This window comes from Rhodnius prolixus, unplaced genomic scaffold (assembly GCF_049639745.1).
Source record: "Rhodnius prolixus isolate KJV_2025 unplaced genomic scaffold, Rpr scaffold_1, whole genome shotgun sequence".
Taxonomy (NCBI): Eukaryota; Metazoa; Arthropoda; class Insecta; order Hemiptera; family Reduviidae; genus Rhodnius; species Rhodnius prolixus.
The window spans coordinates 8,985,239-9,006,725 of NW_027411581.1; the positions used below are offsets into that span (position 1 = coordinate 8,985,239).

General features: G+C 33.0%; 2 protein-coding genes across 8 annotated transcripts in view; both read right to left on the reverse strand.

Annotated features, from left to right (window-relative positions):
* Nucleotides 1-347: 347 nt before the first annotated feature.
* On the reverse strand, nt 348-5,217 carry Hen1 (Hen1 methyltransferase). The gene is made up of 6 exons (XM_074132948.1): nt 4,723-5,217; nt 4,319-4,566; nt 3,903-4,085; nt 3,359-3,512; nt 2,921-3,129; nt 348-2,288 (listed from the first exon to the last, which is right to left on the reverse strand). The coding sequence occupies exons 1-6, from the start codon at nt 4,960-4,962 to the stop codon at nt 875-877; spliced, it is 2,448 nt and encodes an 815-aa protein (XP_073989049.1). The 5' UTR covers nt 4,963-5,217; the 3' UTR covers nt 348-874.
* A 4,269-nt stretch (nt 5,218-9,486) lies between these two features.
* Nucleotides 9,487-21,487, reverse strand: part of LOC141460614 (uncharacterized) — a 610,369-nt gene continuing 598,368 nt past the window's right edge. For 4 of the 7 annotated variants that reach the window (XM_074140825.1, XM_074140913.1, XM_074141124.1 and 1 more), the window contains 3 exons: nt 17,678-17,929; nt 16,176-16,450; nt 9,487-11,220 (listed from right to left, as the gene is read on the reverse strand). In XM_074140825.1, coding sequence (XP_073996926.1) covers nt 11,137-11,220; nt 16,176-16,450; nt 17,678-17,929 — 611 coding nt within the window. In that variant the 3' untranslated portion in view covers nt 9,487-11,136. Of the gene's footprint in view, nt 11,237-14,785; nt 14,867-16,175; nt 16,451-17,677; nt 17,930-21,487 lie in introns of all 7 variants that reach the window. The other 3 variants (XM_074140978.1, XM_074141047.1, XM_074141207.1) reach the window with 3 other exon arrangements.

The following is a 21,487-nucleotide window of genomic DNA, read 5'->3' on the forward strand; positions in this document are numbered from 1 at the left end:
TATCGCCACTGTTCAGAACACCACTTTACTAAACTTTTATTCTTTGGTTGTAAAAAGCAAAGTGTCAAACTAGAAAAAGGATAATAGTAAATAATCTAAATAATAATACTGCAACTAAAGTACTAAAACCAACAAGAGCTCGGATCTAAGTTTAAAAAAAAAGAAGATACTTCTATGTTATTATTCGTTTTTATTGTTTCCCATCCTAAGTGAAATCAAAAATGCAAATATATTTTCGGTAAGTAAATAACCAGGACTTGATTATTTACATGAATTGGCCTAATATTCTTCCATAAATCGGATATTCTCTTAAAAAAACAAATTTTATATATATATATAGAAAAACCTTCAAACATAAAAAAGTGTTTATTTACAGTAATAGTAAGTCAATAATAAGTTCTCTGTTATAATCTGTATCACAGTTCCTGTTCTATAAAAACTGGAAAACCTGGAATTAAATCGATTTTATAAAAGCCTATCTTAAGAAATTCAGTCTTAAGAGCTAGTAGGTTCTTTTAACACTGCATTAAAAAAAGTATAACAGAGAGAAATGAAAAAAAGTTGCTACTATTAATATATCCTTACACTCAGATCCACATGTTCACTATAACAGACTCTTTTTGCAAATAGCTAATTTAAATATATATAAATTGAGATTCGATATGTACGACTTGTGTAACTTTCGTTTTCAAGGAAATCTTGAAACTATGAATTGTAAGTTATCCCCCATTTACTCTGCCTAAAATCACAAGCGTAAACTAAAATAAAAAGGCATGAACTATTTTGGAAATATATATAAAGTCTTCCTATTTTTTTTTTTTTTTTTACTTTAATTTACTTTTTTGTTTGCTACAAAATAAAAAAATGAACTATATCAATCACTGGGAGAAGGTTCGCCACCGCCCATGAGATCTCCTTGCACAATCAATTCCATCGGTGGTTCTTGAAGCAATTCTAAATCACTAAACTGTTCAACCCCACTAATAACTGACTGGATATCATCATTGTTATCTTCTTCCTCCGCCACTGTTTCTTGTTGCATCAATATACCTGCATCACCTGCTCCATCATCGTCAGGGTCATTGTTCTCCAAATCATCTACAAGTATGCTCAACAGCCAATCGGGAAACATTATATTACTGACAGGTACAAAAAAACCTGAAGCTTCAGGTGGATTAGCAAAAACTTCTTCAAATTCTCCTTCGCTGCTGGGCATTAATACTCTTTCACCAAGTGAAAGCAACCCTAAATCATCGTCCGAATCTGGTACAATAGCTGCAGCCAAATTGCCCAAAGCTACTTCTTCCTCAGCGATGACTTGCTCAAATTGCAAAACACCACCTGCTGCTACAGCCTCCATGTTGTTCCCTTCACCATCTCTATTATTGTTTGCTACATCCCCGTTCTCCACGTTTTCCCCTAGCCTTACTACCTCTCCACGAATTTCAATGAGTTCATCTTCGCCACCGCTTTCATCTTCAACATCACCATCGAAGCTAGATTCGCTTTCTGTAATAATTTCATCTACTTGTTCAGGAGTCAAATCCATATCCATATCTTGTCCATAAGAATTTGGATATCCGCTGTCTGCAGCTTTACTTTGACTACAGCTGTCCTCCTGTCTTGGAGCAAAGGAATCTGAAAAACTAGTCAATTTTTGAATATCATTACTTCCCGAATGTTCACTATCACAATCTATCAATTTGTATTTGTCAATATTTAAACTAAATCTAAAAGGGCTATTCCTACTGCGTTCTCTATTAATGTTTTCTAGAGAATGACATTTCTGTAAAGGTGACCGCACAAAATCACTTTTTTCGCTTGTATTTTTAATACCAACTGCATGATTAGTAGTCATATACTTTGAATTTGATTGGCAACAGCTTTCATTTGGACTAGAAGAGGAAGATGTAGGTTGTTCCAGTTGGCTTAAGGATCTCCCAGAGTTAACATTACAATTATTCTGATGTGAAGATTCTAAAGAGGATTTGTCAATATGAGCAAGCGAATCTTGACGTTCTCTCGAACCTTCACCATCTGTATTTGTTGCCTTTTCGATTCCGTCGTGCCCAGGATTCATTTCTATAGACGTAATGGCATCCCAATCTGCTTCTTCTTCTGTTGGTACCAAAACTGGGAAATAAAGATGACCATGGCTTTCTACTGATGAGGGTGAAGATGATATGTATGAATCGTCAAGATCTTCTTCGCCATACGGTAACAAAATTAGCACAGAGATACCATTTTTCAATGTTTCTATGTCCCTCCCACATGCTGTTAAAACATTCCTGTAAGCAACAATTAGAATAAGGTAAACTCAAAAGTAAGAATCTATTAATACAAAATTTAAAAAATTGAACCGGCCTGTATTAGACTCACATACACAAACAACCCTTCTGCTCATTAGATTATATTCAAACTTGTAATCGTAGAATCCAATATTTCATTCATTTTAGCTGTAATAAGCAGAAAATTGAACAGAATTTTGATGTGTCTCTCAAGAAGAAGCCCACGTATACCCTCTCAAAAATCAAGTTTCACGAACAAAAAAAAAATAAAAAGTGGTACGTCAGACAAGTTCCTGCGAATAGTTTTCGAGAAAATCACAGATACCTCGTGCGAGACATTTACGAGCTCGCAGACTTTAAACAGTTTTACGGTGAGATCTGAAAAAATGAATGTGTACTGAAAAAAAGCGTTCTACTGAGGAGAGGACGCAGTCACGATATTGGCGCTTTCAGGCCAATCATCTAAACAAATAATCCCCTCTCTTAACGTGAATCTTCAAAAATATTATGTACCAAGAAAATGTGCCAAGTGTAAACCGATTGTAAACTATAAACTATAAAATATCATAGACTATAAACAAAATTTTAAAATAGTATCAATGAATATGCCTTAAGGTTATAATAGAAGATACCTCAGGTTTTCTTCCGTACAGGGGTATTCCTTTGGTATGAAACTGCAAATATCTTTCAGCGGTATTTCGATTCTGCCATTAGAGTTATAGCAGTCTGTTTTTGAATAATACAATATAAACTTATCCGTCTCAAATTGGATAATATCTTTTAATACTTCTGCTTCAGTACGAAAAGGATAGTCAACTGTTCTTATCTCTTTATACACATCCTAAACAAAACAAAAAAAATTGTGTTTTATACATTTATTTCAAATAATTATTTGCAAGTTAAATTATTTTTATTTATAGGCAAGATAGACTGGAACTCACTCAGAAATGATAAATTCGTTTGGTACAAGTTGTGAATGAAGTAATTTAAATTTTGCCTGAAAATAGAGCCATGATGCCTAGACATATGTAATAATAAAATCATCTGTAATTATATAAATCATAACTCACGCTAAACTGTGATGAGGTATCAAGTTTAGTATTGTTTCTAAAAAAAACAGCTATTTGAGTGCAGTGTCCGAAATCTTGTCGACAGTCAGGCCCTTCACCTACTCCTCCGAATTTTACTTTATAGTTGGGATATCGCAATACCAAATTGTTTGCCCTGCAAGAAAAGTGTGGTTAGATATCTTGATTCTTTACATAATTAGAACGTTTTGTCCATATGACATACATACATGCGTATCAAGCTACATCTGAGGTGTCAATCTTTACTATTTACTATCTACTTGATGTGTCGTGTCGGCTCTCTCTAAATAGCTCAAGAAGGTAATTAACCTTGGAAGTTAAAAATGAACAGAAACTGTATACCTCAAAAAAATATGCAAATAATAAAACAGTATACATCTTTCTTGGTTGAGGCGTCAGAAGAACAGCAAGAATCTGATTTTATCTTCGCGTTGCAATTTACAATTACTATTGTTACAGTATAGTATTATTCGTTTTCACTTTTCTACAATAATGAAAATAAATAATTATACAAAAATCAACTAACCATGATTGAAACTGCTCTCTACTCCACTCAAATTTATGATCGTCGTGACGAAATCCACTGAAGTTGGGGAAAAAAATATTATATTCTGAATTGGGCGTTGTGAAAACCGCTATCTCCGGTTGGATAAGGCCAAAAATGTTATATGGTAAACTTTCCAAAACTTCAGGATATAAATGTTCAATTCTAAAAGAAATTTTTAATCATTTTAATTAAATAAAATTCTAAAATTGTCTTTTAAGTATGGGGCTTAAAATCATCTAACTATTGTCTAAAATATTGTAGCACAAGCAATCCACTTGAAAAGCAAGAATGACAGGTATTTCAAATATTATTCTATCATCTTTTGCTACGACCAAAAACCCAGATCAGAACTTTCTAGATATAAAATTAGTTAATAGTTTAACCGTGATACTTACAGTTCAATAGCAATTACAGCATTACAATTTTGCAAGCGATTATCAGGCTGTGTTACACAACCGCAAAGTACTTGCACTGATAAAGGTTCTGTTCTTTTTTTCAAATAATCAAATGTTAACGGTAGTACTTTACAACTGCATCTGTTTAATACATCCTCATCTACATCGACTGCTATGTATTCCTGGACACCTTTCATGTGCTTTATAATTTGGAAGAAACTGATTTCGGAACAACCAAAATCAACGAGCTAAAATTAAAATGATTTACGTGTGTGAAACAGCATGTGTTTTAGATCTAAAATACAGGAACAAATATGTTCTGTCCAATATTAAATAAAGAAAACAATCAACCTATCATTCAGCTTAGCTTACGCAATGAAATAGATAAAGAATAAAGCACTTACTTTTAGAATACTTCCATTTAATTTAGTTTTTAGAATCTTCTTGACAACTGTGTATCTTTGAATATACAAAGGTGGCGTAAATTTTAATTGATTTGATTCCAAATATAGGCTTTGTCCATCTACAGTTGGCACATCAAATATTAAAACGGTCCAGTCATCCTTCCCGAATAACTTATTGAAACCCAAATACCTTAAGAATGATAAGCCATAATTATATAAGATTAGAATAGCGACAATCATTTTCCCATGATTCTACGTTCATAATAAACTGTACATAAATATCCATTAGATCCACAGAATGATATGTCCTCGTTTAACATTTCAAGTATGAAGAACGTAAATAAGAAGAAAATATACTACTTCTTGCTCAAATACAAAGAAAGAAACAGCAGTAAATTTAATATAAACACAATCAGCTGTTGTGGCGATAACCGGCTGGCTATTTAGGTGTCGAGCGCTGTGTTAACATTGAACTTAAAACGAACTTAACTTACACAACAGCAACAGCTATTACATTCCCTAAACAGAGACTCAAGCGGCAGTACGCCACATCACTATCACTCTGACTTCTTCAAATTTAAAAATTATCTTACATCTTTTCGGAATTAAGTACAATTAAGTAAAATTCATCTTTATATTTATACAAAAATTTGTAATGTAGTTATTTTCATTTCTTTAATAAGGCTTTCACTTTATAGTATTTAACCAGATATTGTAATATTTAATAATACTTAAATATAGCTATTGCATTGCTCCACCTAATCAAAGTAATTATTTTTACTATCTTTATTATGCGAAATCAAATGATTAAATTAATTCAAGAGTTCTATTCTCGCTAATGCTATACAATCCTCCCATGATGTAAATTTTTTTTTTGTTCCTCTTTATCCCATTAAGATAATTGTCAGACATACCTGTACAACCCTCTACACTACTCTGTACATATGCAGACGATACAGCCATACTAGCCACAAGTACACATCCTACATCAGCTTCATACAAATTACAGACACACTTACATAAAATAGAATTCTGGGCCAAGAAGTGGCGGATTAAAATGAACTCACAGAAATGCCAGCACGCCACGTTTACTCTCCGGCGGGGCTCCTGTCCACCTGTTCTCTTCAACAGCAATCCTCTTCCTTATACAGATCTGGTGCGCTACCTTGGGCTCTACATAGACAAGCGACTCACGTGGAACCCACACACTAGACTTAAAAGACAAGCAATGACAAAACGTGCGAAACTACTTTACAGACTTCTTGGACGACGCTCCAAATTACCTATTGAACTCAAACGATTAATATACAGTACTATCATCAAACCAATGTGGACTTACGGACTGGAGCTGTGGGGTTCAGCCAAACCTACAAACATACGGACTGTACAGACATTTCAATCAAAACTACTTCGACAGATAGCTGACGCTCCTTTCTACGTAACTAACCTCACTCTACACAACGACCTCAACATACCTTTCGTACACCAATTAGCCAAGACTAAATATCAAAAATTCCATAGTGCTCTCTCCACTTGCTCCAATCCTCTAGTACAGTCTCTCGCCTCCTCTAACATTCCTAACAATCCTCCTCGCCGACTGAATCGCCAGTGGCCCCGCGACTTCCTCGCAGTCTGAAGGCTTAAAATTAATATCCTGTAGAAAGTGCTGCCGCTGGGCAGTTTCTTTCCTCCTGCCTTTCACGCCTCTATACTTCAATCTCCCTATTTACTTATTGTATAGTGTATTATACAGATTGTAAATAACAAAATAAATTTAAAAAAAAAAAGAAATAAAAAAAAAAGATAATTGTAACGAACTTCTAAGAACCTGTAACAACTAATGCAGTCCGCCTCAAATGTTTCTTATCTCGTTGAATAGTTTCCTATTGTTAAGTTAATTATATGATGACAAATTCTTTAAATTCCGTGTTAGGAGAAAATTTTACAACCGGGAGTTTAACTTTACTAAATGGATTTATCACTTTTCTGAAAATATTTTTCACTCATCTTGTTTGAATGGAATTCTCATTTCTCAGAAGAGTTAAGGATTGGTTCCCCCTAAAGTGTAATTTCGGTATAACATGCAGTTTCACAATCTGGATATTTTTATTTGAAGTTAAATGTGTGAAAATTCTGAGTTTGTTTACAAAATATTTATAAGTTTGGACATCGACAATTGTGAGAGAAAATCTAAGTTCCTCACCAATTTTTTAAATCATGTTTTTATCCTGTTCTTTGCCGGTTTGTAGCAACTTCGCTTTTCTGCGAGTGATTTCTCATCAGAAACCAAACAGTAAAATGAAACAAAGTAAAATAGTCTAATTGCACTAATTAATACAAAAAGAATAAATAAATCATCTTACTGGAATATAAAAAAAAAAGTTTGAAACTTTAGATGAAACGTTTTGTTAAGTATGTGGGGTTGATGCTAAGAGTTCTCCATTTTAGTACTTTTTTGTATAATTTTTTTTTTTTAATATTATTATATTATTTCTCGTATATAGTAGTCTTGCCCTGTAGTATATAATGTAATGTTTTTGTATAAAACAAACCAAAAAAGTAACCAACAACAGTCGTTCAGTTCAGTCAAGAACATCAATGTCAGTCTAAATGACGAAATAATCCCAACTCTAAAAAAAAGTGAATATATTCAAGCTAAGTTTTTAGATGTGAATTATGACTACGCATCCAGTATTTTTATAAATTGAAAAAGTTACTTCCTTTCACACATACTACCTTACTATCCATTCCTACTTAACAGCCGAGTACTTTTGAATGAGAAAAATGGACGTAATGTCCACCAACTATCATTACTGGATCCGCTAGGAAGAACGTAGAGGCCATTTTACTCTCTGCATCTAAAAGACATACCACTCTCATCACAATGCACATGGCTCTTCCACTCGAAGTTCTTCACGTTACCACCTCAATCCACCGAATGGCAATCGTAATTTTTACAGATTTTACTTTGCATTTTGGTAACAAAATGATTGTTAAAATTCTGATTAGCTTTTATTAAGTTTAGACTTAAGAATTTGTACTTTAAGAAGGTTTAGATATAAATTATTCTGCAAGATATAACAGTCAATATCTATTTGTTTAAAAATAGTATTTTTTTTAAAAAGTAAATATTACATTAAGGATTCAAATTGGCGAAGAATCGGTCCAAATAAAAACAACAACTCGTCTTTTTTGCCAACGTTTCGACAAATATATTGCCTTCTTCAGGGCGTGGCTATGCTGGTTGGTTGAGTTACAGTAAAACGCTTACTAAAACCAATATATATTAAATATTACTTTTTAAATTGTAAACCTTTATTGATCTCAATATTTGAGCTGTTTGCATCGATTCAAGGGACCAGTGAATGTAAAGTTAGCATTGATATTCTCCAATGTACGAGTACGTCTCTCACATTTCGCTAATTGCGGTTTGAAGTAGGGTTTATTGCCTACTCAAAAACTCGCTCCCCACGGTTATTTATTTTAATTGGCTATGGATTCTTGATCTCGGTTGATCTCGGCATTCCCTCACAGTGGCCCTTGTTCTCCTTTTCTAGGATCCAAACTGAAGGGAAACCCCAGGGATCGGAAGCCGAAAGATAAGGGCAAGCTCTTTCTAGCACCAGACCCCCTCCGCGATTTCCCAGAGAGCATTATCCCACCTCAACACCTGTGGAAAACTTCAGAAAGAGAAGTTAGTCGCAGTGTGGGAAGACCATTCCCTAAAAAGCCTTATTACCCCTCTGCCCTCATTTGGCATTTATGAAGGCTCTCTAGCCACGTCAAATGCCCTCCTTCGCCCACGAGGCGCCCAGTGCTTTCGATACAGTCACCCTTGTGCCATCCATCCTTTTTCGTTTTGGACGAGCGGGAAGCGGCATTGTGGAGAATTACATTCTCCTTCCCTCCCCAAAAATCTTTTCCATACGTTGTGAGGAGGACTTCTTTTACCTATCTTTCAGCCATATAAAAAAGTGTTAGATTGATTAATTTGGATTTGAGGACTTATTCGTCTTTGTTGGCCTGCTCCTAGAAGCGGTTATCCAGAAAGCACCACGATAAATTAGAAATCGGATTTTGTCCTTAATGGCCCTATTCTACTGGATTAAGCTCCAATGGATAATATTCAAAATAATTTTTCGGAGATAGTAGGGAATTAGGAGTAGAGTCTGCAATTTCAAAAACGTCGGGTGCTCGATTGGGCCCCAGGTCATATTAGACATTTTTGACGAATTCTAGCAAGATTTGACTCAGATTAATTATCAGTCCATCTCAGGTTGCTACGGAAGCCCTCTGTGAACTGAACAGTAAATACTTAAAAGAGAATTGCTTAGTTTATTGACGAGTGAAATCTTTTTCTATTTCTATAATTATTATTGTTAATAAGAATTGAATTCTTTTGTTCGTATAACCATTCAGTTTTTAGTTTTAGTTAAATTATAGTTTCTTTGCAAAATGAAATATATTTTTGTTTTTGAAGCTTCATTAGAATTATTTATAAAATATGTGTGATGTACAAAAAATAACGGAAACTATCTAAATAATAATGGCAAAAGTGTCTGATGAAGATTTGCTTGGTCTGACCCTACTGCTAATTAGTGAGCTACAATCAAGATGTATATTATTGCTGTGTTTTGTGTATAATGTGGAAAGTTAAAAGTACAATTCAAGTATAAAATACAAAGTTAAGCAGAGTATAAATTCTTAGTTTTCTATTAATTCTTCATTAGGAAAGAATGCGTCTGAGCGGTTTAAATGAAATAATTGTTATTAATAATTTAAACATTTTATTTCAAATAATTATAACAACGTTTTTAAAACACCATCTCTCACTTTTGTGAAAAATAGCAATGATAACTAAACAAAATTTCACTTATTTCCTTTCTTGAATTATGATTTCTTTAATAATTAATCTTTATACAGTTAATGTAAAAGAAAATAAATAACTTTAGCTTTATGAAAGGTTTTTAACTATTCATACAGATAACCCTCTGGGCACTGTCAACAACCGCTAACGATTTCATAGCCACTAACAAAACAAAGAGCTACGTGTAGAAACAAAATTTAAATTAAAAACTCGATCGCATTGCTTACAACTGTTCCAACCACACTTACAATCCATTGGTTAATTTCGGGCGCGCCATGCTATGGTGGCTGATGACAGTTTAACTATCTGGCCTTCAGTGCACAACGGGCCCCTGAAACAACTATAAACCAGATTTTGTATACCAGAGGAGTCTTTCGCACACTTACAATCCTTAATAAATGTTTTCAGAAATAGGACGTTGGGATTGTCACGGCAGTCAACAGTAACTTTAACAGTCTGACATTCAGAATAACTTTTGTTTTTTAAATACAAATTTACACATTATTTCAATATTTTCGAAAGAAAAAATACAAATAAAGTAATAAATTAACTTAATGTTAATTAAAAAAAAAAAAAAAAAATCTGCCTCAAAGAACCTCTCTTTTTACCAGGCGGAAATGAAAAATATTGACTTGTTCATGTACACGTATATATAAATAGGTAGTGATTTTTTGCTTTTTAAATTTGGAAAATTGCTAATACTTGGGCTTGTATTATAGACAGTGATAGAACTTCGGTTGTAATGTACATCACAAGGATATGTAATTTGGGATTTGTACAAAGTGGTATAAATTCTTGCCATTAAAAAAAAATTATATGCTAGACCACACAACGTCAATATATTGAATGTACAAATAAATTAATTAAATCATTACAATACTTACTAATTGAGATATCGTATGTAGAGGTAGTAAATAAATAAATACGCAAAAATAAATAATTTCATTATTTACAAATTTAACTTACTTCCAATGATACATCATTTACAAATGGTAAAACAGTAAATTTAATCACAAGAATCAATTGAGATCTGTATTATTATAAATACATGAAGGGCAAACAGAACAACAGTAACAAAAGATTATTTTTATTTAACCCTTTTGAGGAAGAAGGACTTTTTAAAAATGCAAATTTAGAGATGGAACTGGGCGCACTTTATATTATATATAAAGTTTAAACAAGTGATTGTGAAATGACAAGCGCCAGATTTAATTATTATTTTTTTATACATGGCAGTCAAGTTTTATACTTTGTTTTATAGAGCGGCCAGTTTATAGTCAGTCTTTTTTTTTTTTGTTTAATTTTCGTACATTTAACTTTCAGAAAATACCAAGTATTTTAACTTTGCGATAATATTTAGTACATAGCTGGCTGTACAGTTCAAGCAACCACACGGCCGTCCGCTAAAGACTAGAAGTTGCTCAGAACATCCACTCAGAGGAATGGCGGCACTGTGCTCACAGCGGAACGTCCGGGGGTGGAGGTGTCCGCTAAAAGCAATAGGTGCGCGACGGTGGGCATGGCTCACTGGCGCACTCGGACCTCTGTCAGCCGTAGTAGTATTGGGAATTTGGCCCAGCCCTGGATAAACTTCTCGGTGCAGTTCCTTCGGAGCTACTGTATCGTACAACCTGCACAAAAATAAATCTTATTGTTAATTGAATTAGAATTGAATAAACTACAAAACATATGTTTAGGACATTAAAGTATATGCATGTGCCATTTTCAACATCAATTGAGTGAGAAAAGCCAGATTGATTTATACCAGGACATAAACACTTACTTAACAAGAGAGGAAAGTAGTGGTTTTATGTTCATGTTTGAACAAGGATGCAGTGAGTGTTATCTGTAAGGGGTAAAAAAATGGTTTATTCAGAGTTAGATAAGAGATTTTTTGTGCAACCGCAGCAAATTGGTTCTTAATTTATAGATAAAAATATGAAAAGGTGGGCAGCTTAGAGTAGCCTGCTAGGTTATTTTATCGGAATAATTTTAAACTAAAGAAAACTGTTAAAAAAGAAATAACTATAAAAACACTAGATATCTCTAGAATTCTGCATCGTACTTTACCTGCAGAAACAGATTTAAGTAATAATACTTTCAACGAACTTTTGAATTTTGAATCTGTTTTACTTACTGCTGAAAAAATATATATATTACTACTAATTGTGAATACAGAATTTTAAGTTAAAAAGGACTATTGAATTAGAAATTGCTACATATTCACCTTTAGACATTTAAAAATGTTCAGCTGGCAAAATAATAATTCTTTCAAATACCATAGTTCCTGAGTAAAATTAATTATGAATGGTTGAAGTTCTCTAGTATTTACTTTCTAATGCAGGTTATTTGGAAGTACATATTTAAGCTCTACTTTTGATTAATTGTAACACTATAATACGGTTGCAGAAAAAATAATTTTATAAAATGATAACATTTAGGGAGTAATAGTGATTTAAGGAAACACTTCAAAGAACAAAAATTCAAACGAATGTTAACAAATTAAATAAGACTTATTTGATAATTTGTCTTCTTAGAGATAAACATTTACTGGGGGATTTAAGGCACCTTATGGGTAAAAGAAGGTAACGTGACTGCGACTCGACCCATTCCGTTAACTTGATGAAAGAGGCTGGAAATTTAGAAAGTGAGTGAAGTAAATAAATTGGAAATGAATACGGATATGCTCAAGTATGAAAAAAATAGTAAGCTTGAGATTACCTGGAGGTAACTGCTAAAAGAAATAGATGCGCAACGGATCTCTTGTTGGAATTACAAAAAGGTGCAATTCAAACGAAAGTCTTACTATACTTACAAAGAAATAATCGCGAAAATGAAATCTGCGATGATTCGGAAATGTTCAAGACTAAGAAGAATTTTTAAAGTAGCTTTTCTTAGTAATATTAACAATAATTGAAAATGAATACAGCGACAATTTAAGAGTAGAGATTGAAGATATTATTCTTGACGAGTAGAGATCAACAGTAGGGAGTCCTAAATAAACAGTTTGAAGAATAATTAACTGTTCACACTCATGACTTCTTCATTGCAACTCAAATCTAAGACTTGAGCTAACTGATCAGATAACTTTCTATACTTTATATACTTCCTATACTTTTGACTGACTCTTATGACGTTCACCTAAATTTAAATTAGTTGACCTTATCTTTGTTAGGGATCCTTCGAGAGCGCCATTATCAATGAAAAAAACTGGTCAACCTCCTCCCTCCTACATAGGAAAGGATAACTGTACTCTAGAAAAAAAAAGAAGGTCCAGAGGACAAGATAGTCAACCCATTGCGAAAGAACTGGAAAATACCAGAATGCTATTATTTTTTTTCTGATTTTAATGACTATAAGTTGGTGAAACTAGTAAATACACACCCAATCTGTTGACCACCGCGGCAACATACTGAGCTACTCAAAATATGTGAAGAGTTATTTGAAAGTATAGTACATATTACTAGCAACAAGAAATAAATAAAAATAAATATTACTTTACAGATAAAATTATAATAAATATGTCCAAAAAACTAAATTACGACTGAGCCTCATTTTCGATACTGAATATTTTGCGAAAGGTCAATTCCTATTTTTAGATGAATAGCCTTTGACCTGATATTCCCAAACATTAAAATTTAAAGCATAGGAGCTGAATCTATTTGGGAATAATTTGGAATAATCGTCTAATTGACACTCACGGTCCAAGTTTTAAATCTTTTCAGACTAACTGTTCAAGCCACGTCAGATTCTAAATCGAAGTAATGGACGCGCTAAAAAAGAAAAACAAACAGTGCAATCTATGGTACTCAATTGAATTAGTTAATGAATAGTTCTAAGATTGAAGAAAATGCCTTTAAAATTAGAGTTAACGAAAAGAGACATATTTCGGTTTTGATTACCGTACAGTATTTTATAAACAGTATTTTATAATTCACCAGGTTCTTCGGTTTAGAAAGAATTTCATCTCTCCCATGAAATGAATTAAAAATAAATTTACTCAGGAAACATTCGCAACAGTAGTGATGGCCTCCATTTGGAATGTGTGAATAGAGCTCAAACAAAGTACAAAAAACTACTTCGAGAACGTGCAGAATCTAGAAAAAAATGAATAAATGTGGTCTTTTGTTTCCTCGATTAAAATAAAACCTGCACATCAACTTCTAAGGGAAAAACCAAGGATATTTCACGTCTAGTTCCTGAATTTTTTTGATTCTGAATACTGTCTACATGCCTATGTACGCCTAATCATCTAATCTCATAATTGGAACCAAATTAAACATTTATCCTTGGCTTTTGCCGTTCCAACAATAACTAGATTTAAACTCCTGCTCTCACAAATTCACATTAACATCCGTAGAGAGAATTGATGTGTGCAATTGTTTGGGTTAGGAAAAGCACTGTAACAGCTGGACGATTAGTAGCGCGGCCCACAAAGTTAAGATATCTGGAATACCGGGTTCGATTCCCGGCTTGGGCCTTAGTTTATGAAATGAGAAAATTAAATAAAGCATGTAAGCGCCGTCGGAATCTACTTGGTATTTGGACGTAATAATTTACGTCTGAAATAATAGGCATTACGTTAATCTTTTAGGGGGTTCAGCAGCGTACCCACTTCATCCTTCACCCTTACACTTGTGCATACTGCACAAGTGACGCTATATTCTATGTGACAATCGCTGACAATGAATATAGATTAAACTGATTTTAATTCACAGCAAAATTGGCTCTTCAGCCCTCTTTATACAAATTTACAATCTGTACCTAATCATCAAATTAAAACAACCGTATCATCAAAAGAACCAACAAGTATTTCATGCTGTGCCCAACATGAAACGAGAGAGACCCTTCTTTTGGACCAGGTATGTGCCCAAAAATTTCCTAACTATTATTGATCTGCAGTCATATTAAACTTTGACCATATTCAAAGTCATATTTCTTCTTTAGGAGGTACGTGCTACTTAGCATACTTTGAATGTCTTGAAATATTCGAAAAACTAATCTGACCATTAGCTTAAATGCTTCTAGAAGAATATAAAATGCTAACGTTTTGTCGGAAAATAGAGGGGAAAAAACACTTAATGCAAGAAAAGGTTCATTAAAAAAAGGTTCAAAAAAAGGAATAACTTTACAAGTGCGACAATTGATTAACAAAAAAAGGGTCAATCCTGAGAAAGAGGGAGAAATGTCACTCACAGGTCAGAAACTAGTAGAGCCCATATCGGATACTTCGGAATCGTTCTTTAAAAGTAGTTCGTAAACTATTGGCTTCCACAGCTGTTCAAATCGTTTCAACAAAAGAAATAGTAATTAGTTTGGCATACAGCTCAAAACAAAAACAGAAAATTTAGAAATTAGTTTTTTGGATTAGAACTTTTACTTTAAAAAAACAGAATATACTTACTAATAAATTAATACAGAATAATAAAGTGAAGAAAACGAAGTAAAACAAAGTTAAACTGACACGAATATTCATTAACATACCCCACGATCAAAGAAGGGAAGTATAAAGTGAAAAGCACAATAAGCCTGACACAAGAAGGATGCGGAGAAAAGTTGAAGCACTGGACTTTTCTATACTTGCTGTTGTAAAGGACTAATTCGTTTCAAAATTTAATTTTGCCGAAGATTAATTGCTAATAAAATTAAATTATGAAATCTTAGATTCCAGAATTGTTGACTTAGAAATAGGCAGCTCTTTTTGACCGAAATTATATTTTTCTTGAAAAAGTCAGAAAGAATTGTGAAATACATATGTTGCTAAAGATATATCGCCAAGCCTAAATCGTAAAGCGTCTCTATCGAGACCAATCTTTCATTCTCATAATTATTTCAGAAGCAATTGGACTGAATTAGTTTACTTTGTGAACTACTGCTGAGGACTTAACCGCGCAGTGAAATGAATATTTAAAAAAACCTATTCAGCATAATTCCACCAGTAAGGATAAAGCTTTAAATTATGAACTCAATAGAAAAAGAAAAAGATTAAAAAGGTATATTCTTTAACTGAATGTACAGATGCCAATGCAAATAACTCTTCAAAAGATAAGCTTTTCATTTTTTATTAGACTGTGAATCGTCAAACAGATGCATAGGGAACAGTTCCAATACTTACTTTACGAGTCAAAAAAAGATTCTGGCCTTCTTCCTCAAACATTCTTTGTGTGGTCATTTCACACTAGCATCTAGCGCGAGCTGCTTTTTGGCTATCTTATTTCATGGTTCATGCCCTTTTGTTCTTACAAGGATAGGAATCCATATAAAGTTATTTTAAGCCTATCATATAGTGCAGTATATTTCTCAATAATCTCTCCTAGAAGATGGTGCTCAATCGCTTAGAGAATTTTTACGGATAAGAGCTTCTCTAACTTCGATTTTTCAGCTTAGAACCGTCTACGTAGTTCAAATTTGAAATCTTCAAATATAATTACCGGCTGATAAGGTGTTTGTTAGATAAATAAAAGTCAAGTTGATGAACAAATGAATGTAATGAATTAATGGTTGCGTTGAGTAAAATGAACCCTTTTGACAAGTATACAGGTGTAAATTTCAAAGAAAGAAAAAAAAAAAATTTTAAATATCATACCTCAGCTGGAGGTGGTGAATGATGGTGCACCATTGTTACTGGCGTGCTTAGCGTAAGGTCAATGTCTGGTTCAACCTCGGAAATGTCATCTGTAAAGGGGCGAGGTAAGGAGGTAGTAGCGCCTGCAGTTTGACCACGACCTGAACCTTTACCACCTCCACTCTGATCATTGCTACGCCTTGACCATGCCAATCTTCCTATCAGAAGTGCCATCATGCATAACATACCAGCTCCCACAGATACGATCACGTACAACGTGAGCCTTTCTTTGTTCTCTGTAACAAGTAAGACCAATTTTTTTTTAAAACAAACTATAACAAAGATTGTGATTAATCTGGCTTAATTTAAGATTAAGAGAGGTAAAGTGGATGTGGCTGGCTACAAGAAGACCACATTCACTACAATCTAAAAATCTTATTGTTGCTCCCATCAGATTTAGTGGTTACACTATGTAGGATATAGTCGCCTACATAGTATGAATCAGATTTGAATGTAAGAACAATGTGAGTTGTTAGCATCGCAGGCATGCTAAGATCCTTGAATGGCTGGACCTCTAAATAAATCATTATCAATAAAATAAAATTCCTACTTTGGCCAGAATGGAAAAAAAACTAACAATATATTAAACAAGCAGGATCAAGAGGGCTGCCGACCCTTCAAGACTTCAAGTGCTTGATTTCAAGATCCATTTTGTAAATAATATGACTTCCACTCGTAATGTTTCTATCAAACGTTATTCTTGCTGACTGAGCCCGAATTTCTACCGCAAATCCTAGACTAGACATCCGCTAAACAACTTAACCCATTTATTAAGTTTTAACTAACCATACAAAATATCTATTTCTGAACTTTGAAGAGAATTGTTAGAAGAAGGAAAGATTCATTAGTGGTTGTGCTAATAGCGTTGAAATATTTCTGATCTAGACCTATAATCAAACTGACCGTCAAGGTCATTAACACTAGTTTATTTCTAATTTCTAAGAATGATACCAAACATTTAATGTATTAAAGATTGAGTTCTTAAATAATTCAATTATTAGAGCTTTCTATGCACTACAATCTCAGTATCAGGTAATATTAGTATAAAATAAATTTGAGATGCATATTATTAGAAATTAAATGTAATATTTAACGAAGTCTTTTTTTTTGAAATCAGACATGATAATTAAATAGGGAAGGGATTAGCAGAGTAGTTAGTACATCGACTCCTGTGAGAGATCCCGGGTTTGAGTCCTGCCTTAGATTTTCTCTTTCTAGGAGTCTCTTAAAGCTCACTGTCCGGATGTCTTCAGTGCATTGAAAAAGACCTCAGCGTCAATGATCACAGATGTTGACGCACTTTATTAATATAATAATAGTAAAATATAAATTAAATATAAGAAAAGCAAGCCCAATCCCGTGGATGAAGTTGTTAAATGTGCAGAAGAGGCGACATTATGGTTGAAGAAGTGAGACTGCGACCTAAATTTAGGCCTCGCCTCTTTCCTTCAATATTTACTCACTTCTTAAGAAGGTATATGTGTTGACCCAGTGGGTGACGAATCCTAGTACTGATGATCTGTGGTCTGGCGTAGTCATTATCGTTAAAGTACAGTTGATCAACGAAAGTGGGGGTATTTCAGTAATGTCGTCATCATAATCAACATCTTCGTCAGCCTCGCCTGCACCATCACTGTGGTATTCACCAGCATCAGTAGCAACATAATCAGCCAATTCCAACAGCGGTGTAACCACGCTCTTTCTATACTTGTGTCCTGCATCATTGATCGTCAAAAGAGATAACTAGATCAGTCTTGGTAATAATACTGAATGTTACCGTATTCAAACACAATAAGCCCTATGAAAACGCAGAAGAAAGTGTAGGAAAAGGCAGAATCTTTAGAAGTCTATTAAAGTACGTCAACATATTGTACATGACATATTGTACACTTTTTTGTATTAACCAAAAAGTAGATGCAAATTTTAAAGAGAAAGTAGACGTTGCACAAAACATTATGTACATGAATTAATTAAAGAAACAAGACTTTTCATCAGAAATGAGCTTAAATTGAGTTTTAGGCATGCCTCAGCCACCATATTATTGTTATTGTTAATTTGATTAGAAAATTATTATTTCTGTCAACGGTTATCGACGGAACTTAGTGAATTCAATAATACAAAGTTAGAATAGAATATTGGTCATTATGTTACAAAATGAATATATTTACATGTTTTGATAAACTGATTTATAAAAGGTGAAACTGTGATAAATCTTTTTAAAGGATGTCACCTATAAATAAAAGCTATTTACAACTTCTAAAAAAAAATAAATAATAATAATTTATATATAGAAATGTATTAAACATTTCAGTAAGTGTTTTGAAAAGCTAAACAATGAGCTAATTGATTCTCATGGTTTAAGTCTTATTTCAGAGTGAGCGCAATTAAATTTTTATTCAGGACAAGAACATCGATCGACCTGATGTTTGAAGGAAAATGATGTTTCAGCTGTTTCAACTAAATTGTTTAATAGCGCTGCACTGCCCCCATAAATAAAAGTTTAATCTTTTAACTCTAGAATAACTAGATTGAGGGTAAGTTTCGTTCATCTTTTACAAGGATTTGACTGTATTGCAACAATCTGCATTGTATTAAACTTTCTAATCTGGGTATTGGCTTAAAGATAATCCGAATATTAAATCAAAAATGATTCTCTCAGACGTTTATTGAAAATACGTTCAACTATCTGGGACGATAGGTATTACGTCAGGAATTCTTCAAGATACATCCTTAGCTCACTATTGTTCATCTTATTGAGGTATAATATTGTAGAAAGAAGAGCTGTGAACATTAAAGTTAGGGGCTTCGTAGATCTTCTTGTGTGAAGTATGCGGACGATATCGCCATTATACCTAGAATGATGCCCAGCATAAGCTGAAAGATCTGAATAATTGCTGCAAAGAGTATTACTTTCAGTAAAGGATTTACTAGTTCTCTTCTGAAGTTTAGGCTTTTCCTTTTCCGGAGTTGTCAGAACGAGTCCTAGTTAGATTCGATCATATGTGTACTGAAAATACATAAGCAAACTATGAAGGTGAAAAATATTTTCCATCAATCGTCTAGAAACTGATTTTCTGACCTAATGTTGATCCAAGAGATAAAGAGAGGCCATTTTCATTAAAAGTGAATGCTTATTTCAGTGAAATGTAATGACGTTTGGCTCCCTTACTGACTTTTAGCGCCTCATGGTATTGGTATAAAAGGCCGGATGAAGATTGGCACAGTCGTAAAAGATGTAAACAGTTGTTTACTCGGCGTCACTGCTTATTTTATGAGTACATAGATTGGTGACATCTGAACAAAATTTCATAAACTTGCTTGAGTAATTTGAGCCTTGAGAATTTATATCTTGAAGCAATTTCGAAATTGCTCAGGTTAACACCACTAGAAGTTGTATGGATCTGCTTTATGGATCTACCTCTGCTTCATCTTTGAATAATAATAATAATAATTAATGAAGTCTATTTTGAGAGAAGCGTTAAAGAAGCGGCTGAAACGCGGTGTCTAATCAGGTTAAAGAAGATGGAAATTTCTAAAATTTGACGGGGTACCCTAGGGAGACAGAGATTGGATTAAAACTTCTTTTTACTTTTATGTACAATTCGTAAGGAAAGAATAAGTTAGCTCTCATGAGAGGCACCATAACGGTATTCCTGTTACTAAGAATTAGGATGGACTTGTAGTGCCGCTTCCTAGGAAAATCCAAGAGAGGGAATGAATAAAAACTAATGTAAAAATGTTTTCAAGCATAAATATAAAAAAAAAAATGTCAGCAAAATCAATTTAATGGTTCCATTAAAAAAAGAAAGAAGATTATTCACCCCTATTTTCGTTTTTGTTTAGTAGAAATAGAAAATTATTTTTTGTACAGAACACGAAGTTATTTAATGAAAGCAATTAAAACAAAAAGTATAGATACACATTAAGCCCAGTTGAGTTTTTACTAAGATTAAGGCATGCTTCCCAGCTGCCTTGCCAATGCATTATGCAGATAAAAAGTTAACTTTTTTGCAATAATTATTAATAGGAAAAAAAAAAATCAATCTTTGTTTGCCTCATCATCAACTAGTAGAAAGATGTTAAAGGGTTGGCGGAGAAATATAATTAAGTCTGATATCATTAAGCCTAACCTTAACTCGGCACTATTACTAAAACGGCACACAGTTAATTACCATCTTTAACAAACTCTCCTCGTACAGATAGTAAGTTACAGCCTCACTGCTAATCCTCGCCTCCTTTTAATTATATAATAATTATAATTTATGAATATTCGCTAATTATACGCTGCAAATGGCTAACTTAAATAATATGTAGATTCCTAACTATTAAAATGAATTAAAAAATCAACTTACAGAAATGTTTCTAATATTTTAGAAGCAGAACTTGTTTAACAACATGGAAAAACTTTATTTTCCAGACCTTTAACTGTGGTACCTAATTGTGTTGTGAATTAATCTATAAAAAATGTGCATCATTACACTAATGGAAATCTAAACATTTATTTGAAACATTTTTTAGGAAATTTGGATTAAAGTCTCTTTTGGGAAAGCGAGTAGGTAAACAGCTTTCCAATGTGCCTTTGAGTGTAACATACAAATTTAAAATAAATGTAATAATTTAATTATTAATGAATGTCATTATTAAATGTTTATTTTATAGCTTAAAGAGCTGTTGCATAATTTTTTTTCGCACGTTTACAGAAAAAATAACACTGAGAGAGTGATGATTATATTGTCGCTTAAAGAATTTTAAAATGTAAAAGTGGCATTTATAATCTCCCAGACCAAAATATCCGAATGAATTTCTGGATGTGCACCTGGACAGGTCATTGAATAATATTGAATTTAGTACTAATTTTTCTATATTTTGAGTTTTAACTCCTTTATACCTATATCAACAAAAAAATATTCTATTTTTAAATATAATTCGATACCTTTACAATTATTTGTGCTGTTACACATACATTAGCATTATATTGGCGCTAAAACACCATAGACGTTGTGCGCCGGAAAAAAATTAGCCTTATATTAGGACCCTCAAAAATTGTGAATATTATTTTTGTATTTACAGTGTTATTCAAATCATAACCATCTTTTTTATCCATTTAATGTTATTTAAGCTACCTTTGTAGAATGTACATTCAATTTTTATTTATATTAACTAAATTTTGTGCTAATGTTTATAGACTAGAGTTTCAAATAAACATAAAAACAATATTATATTAACTGAGTTAGTATATATTTCAAATCTAATGATTTTCACATTTAATTGAT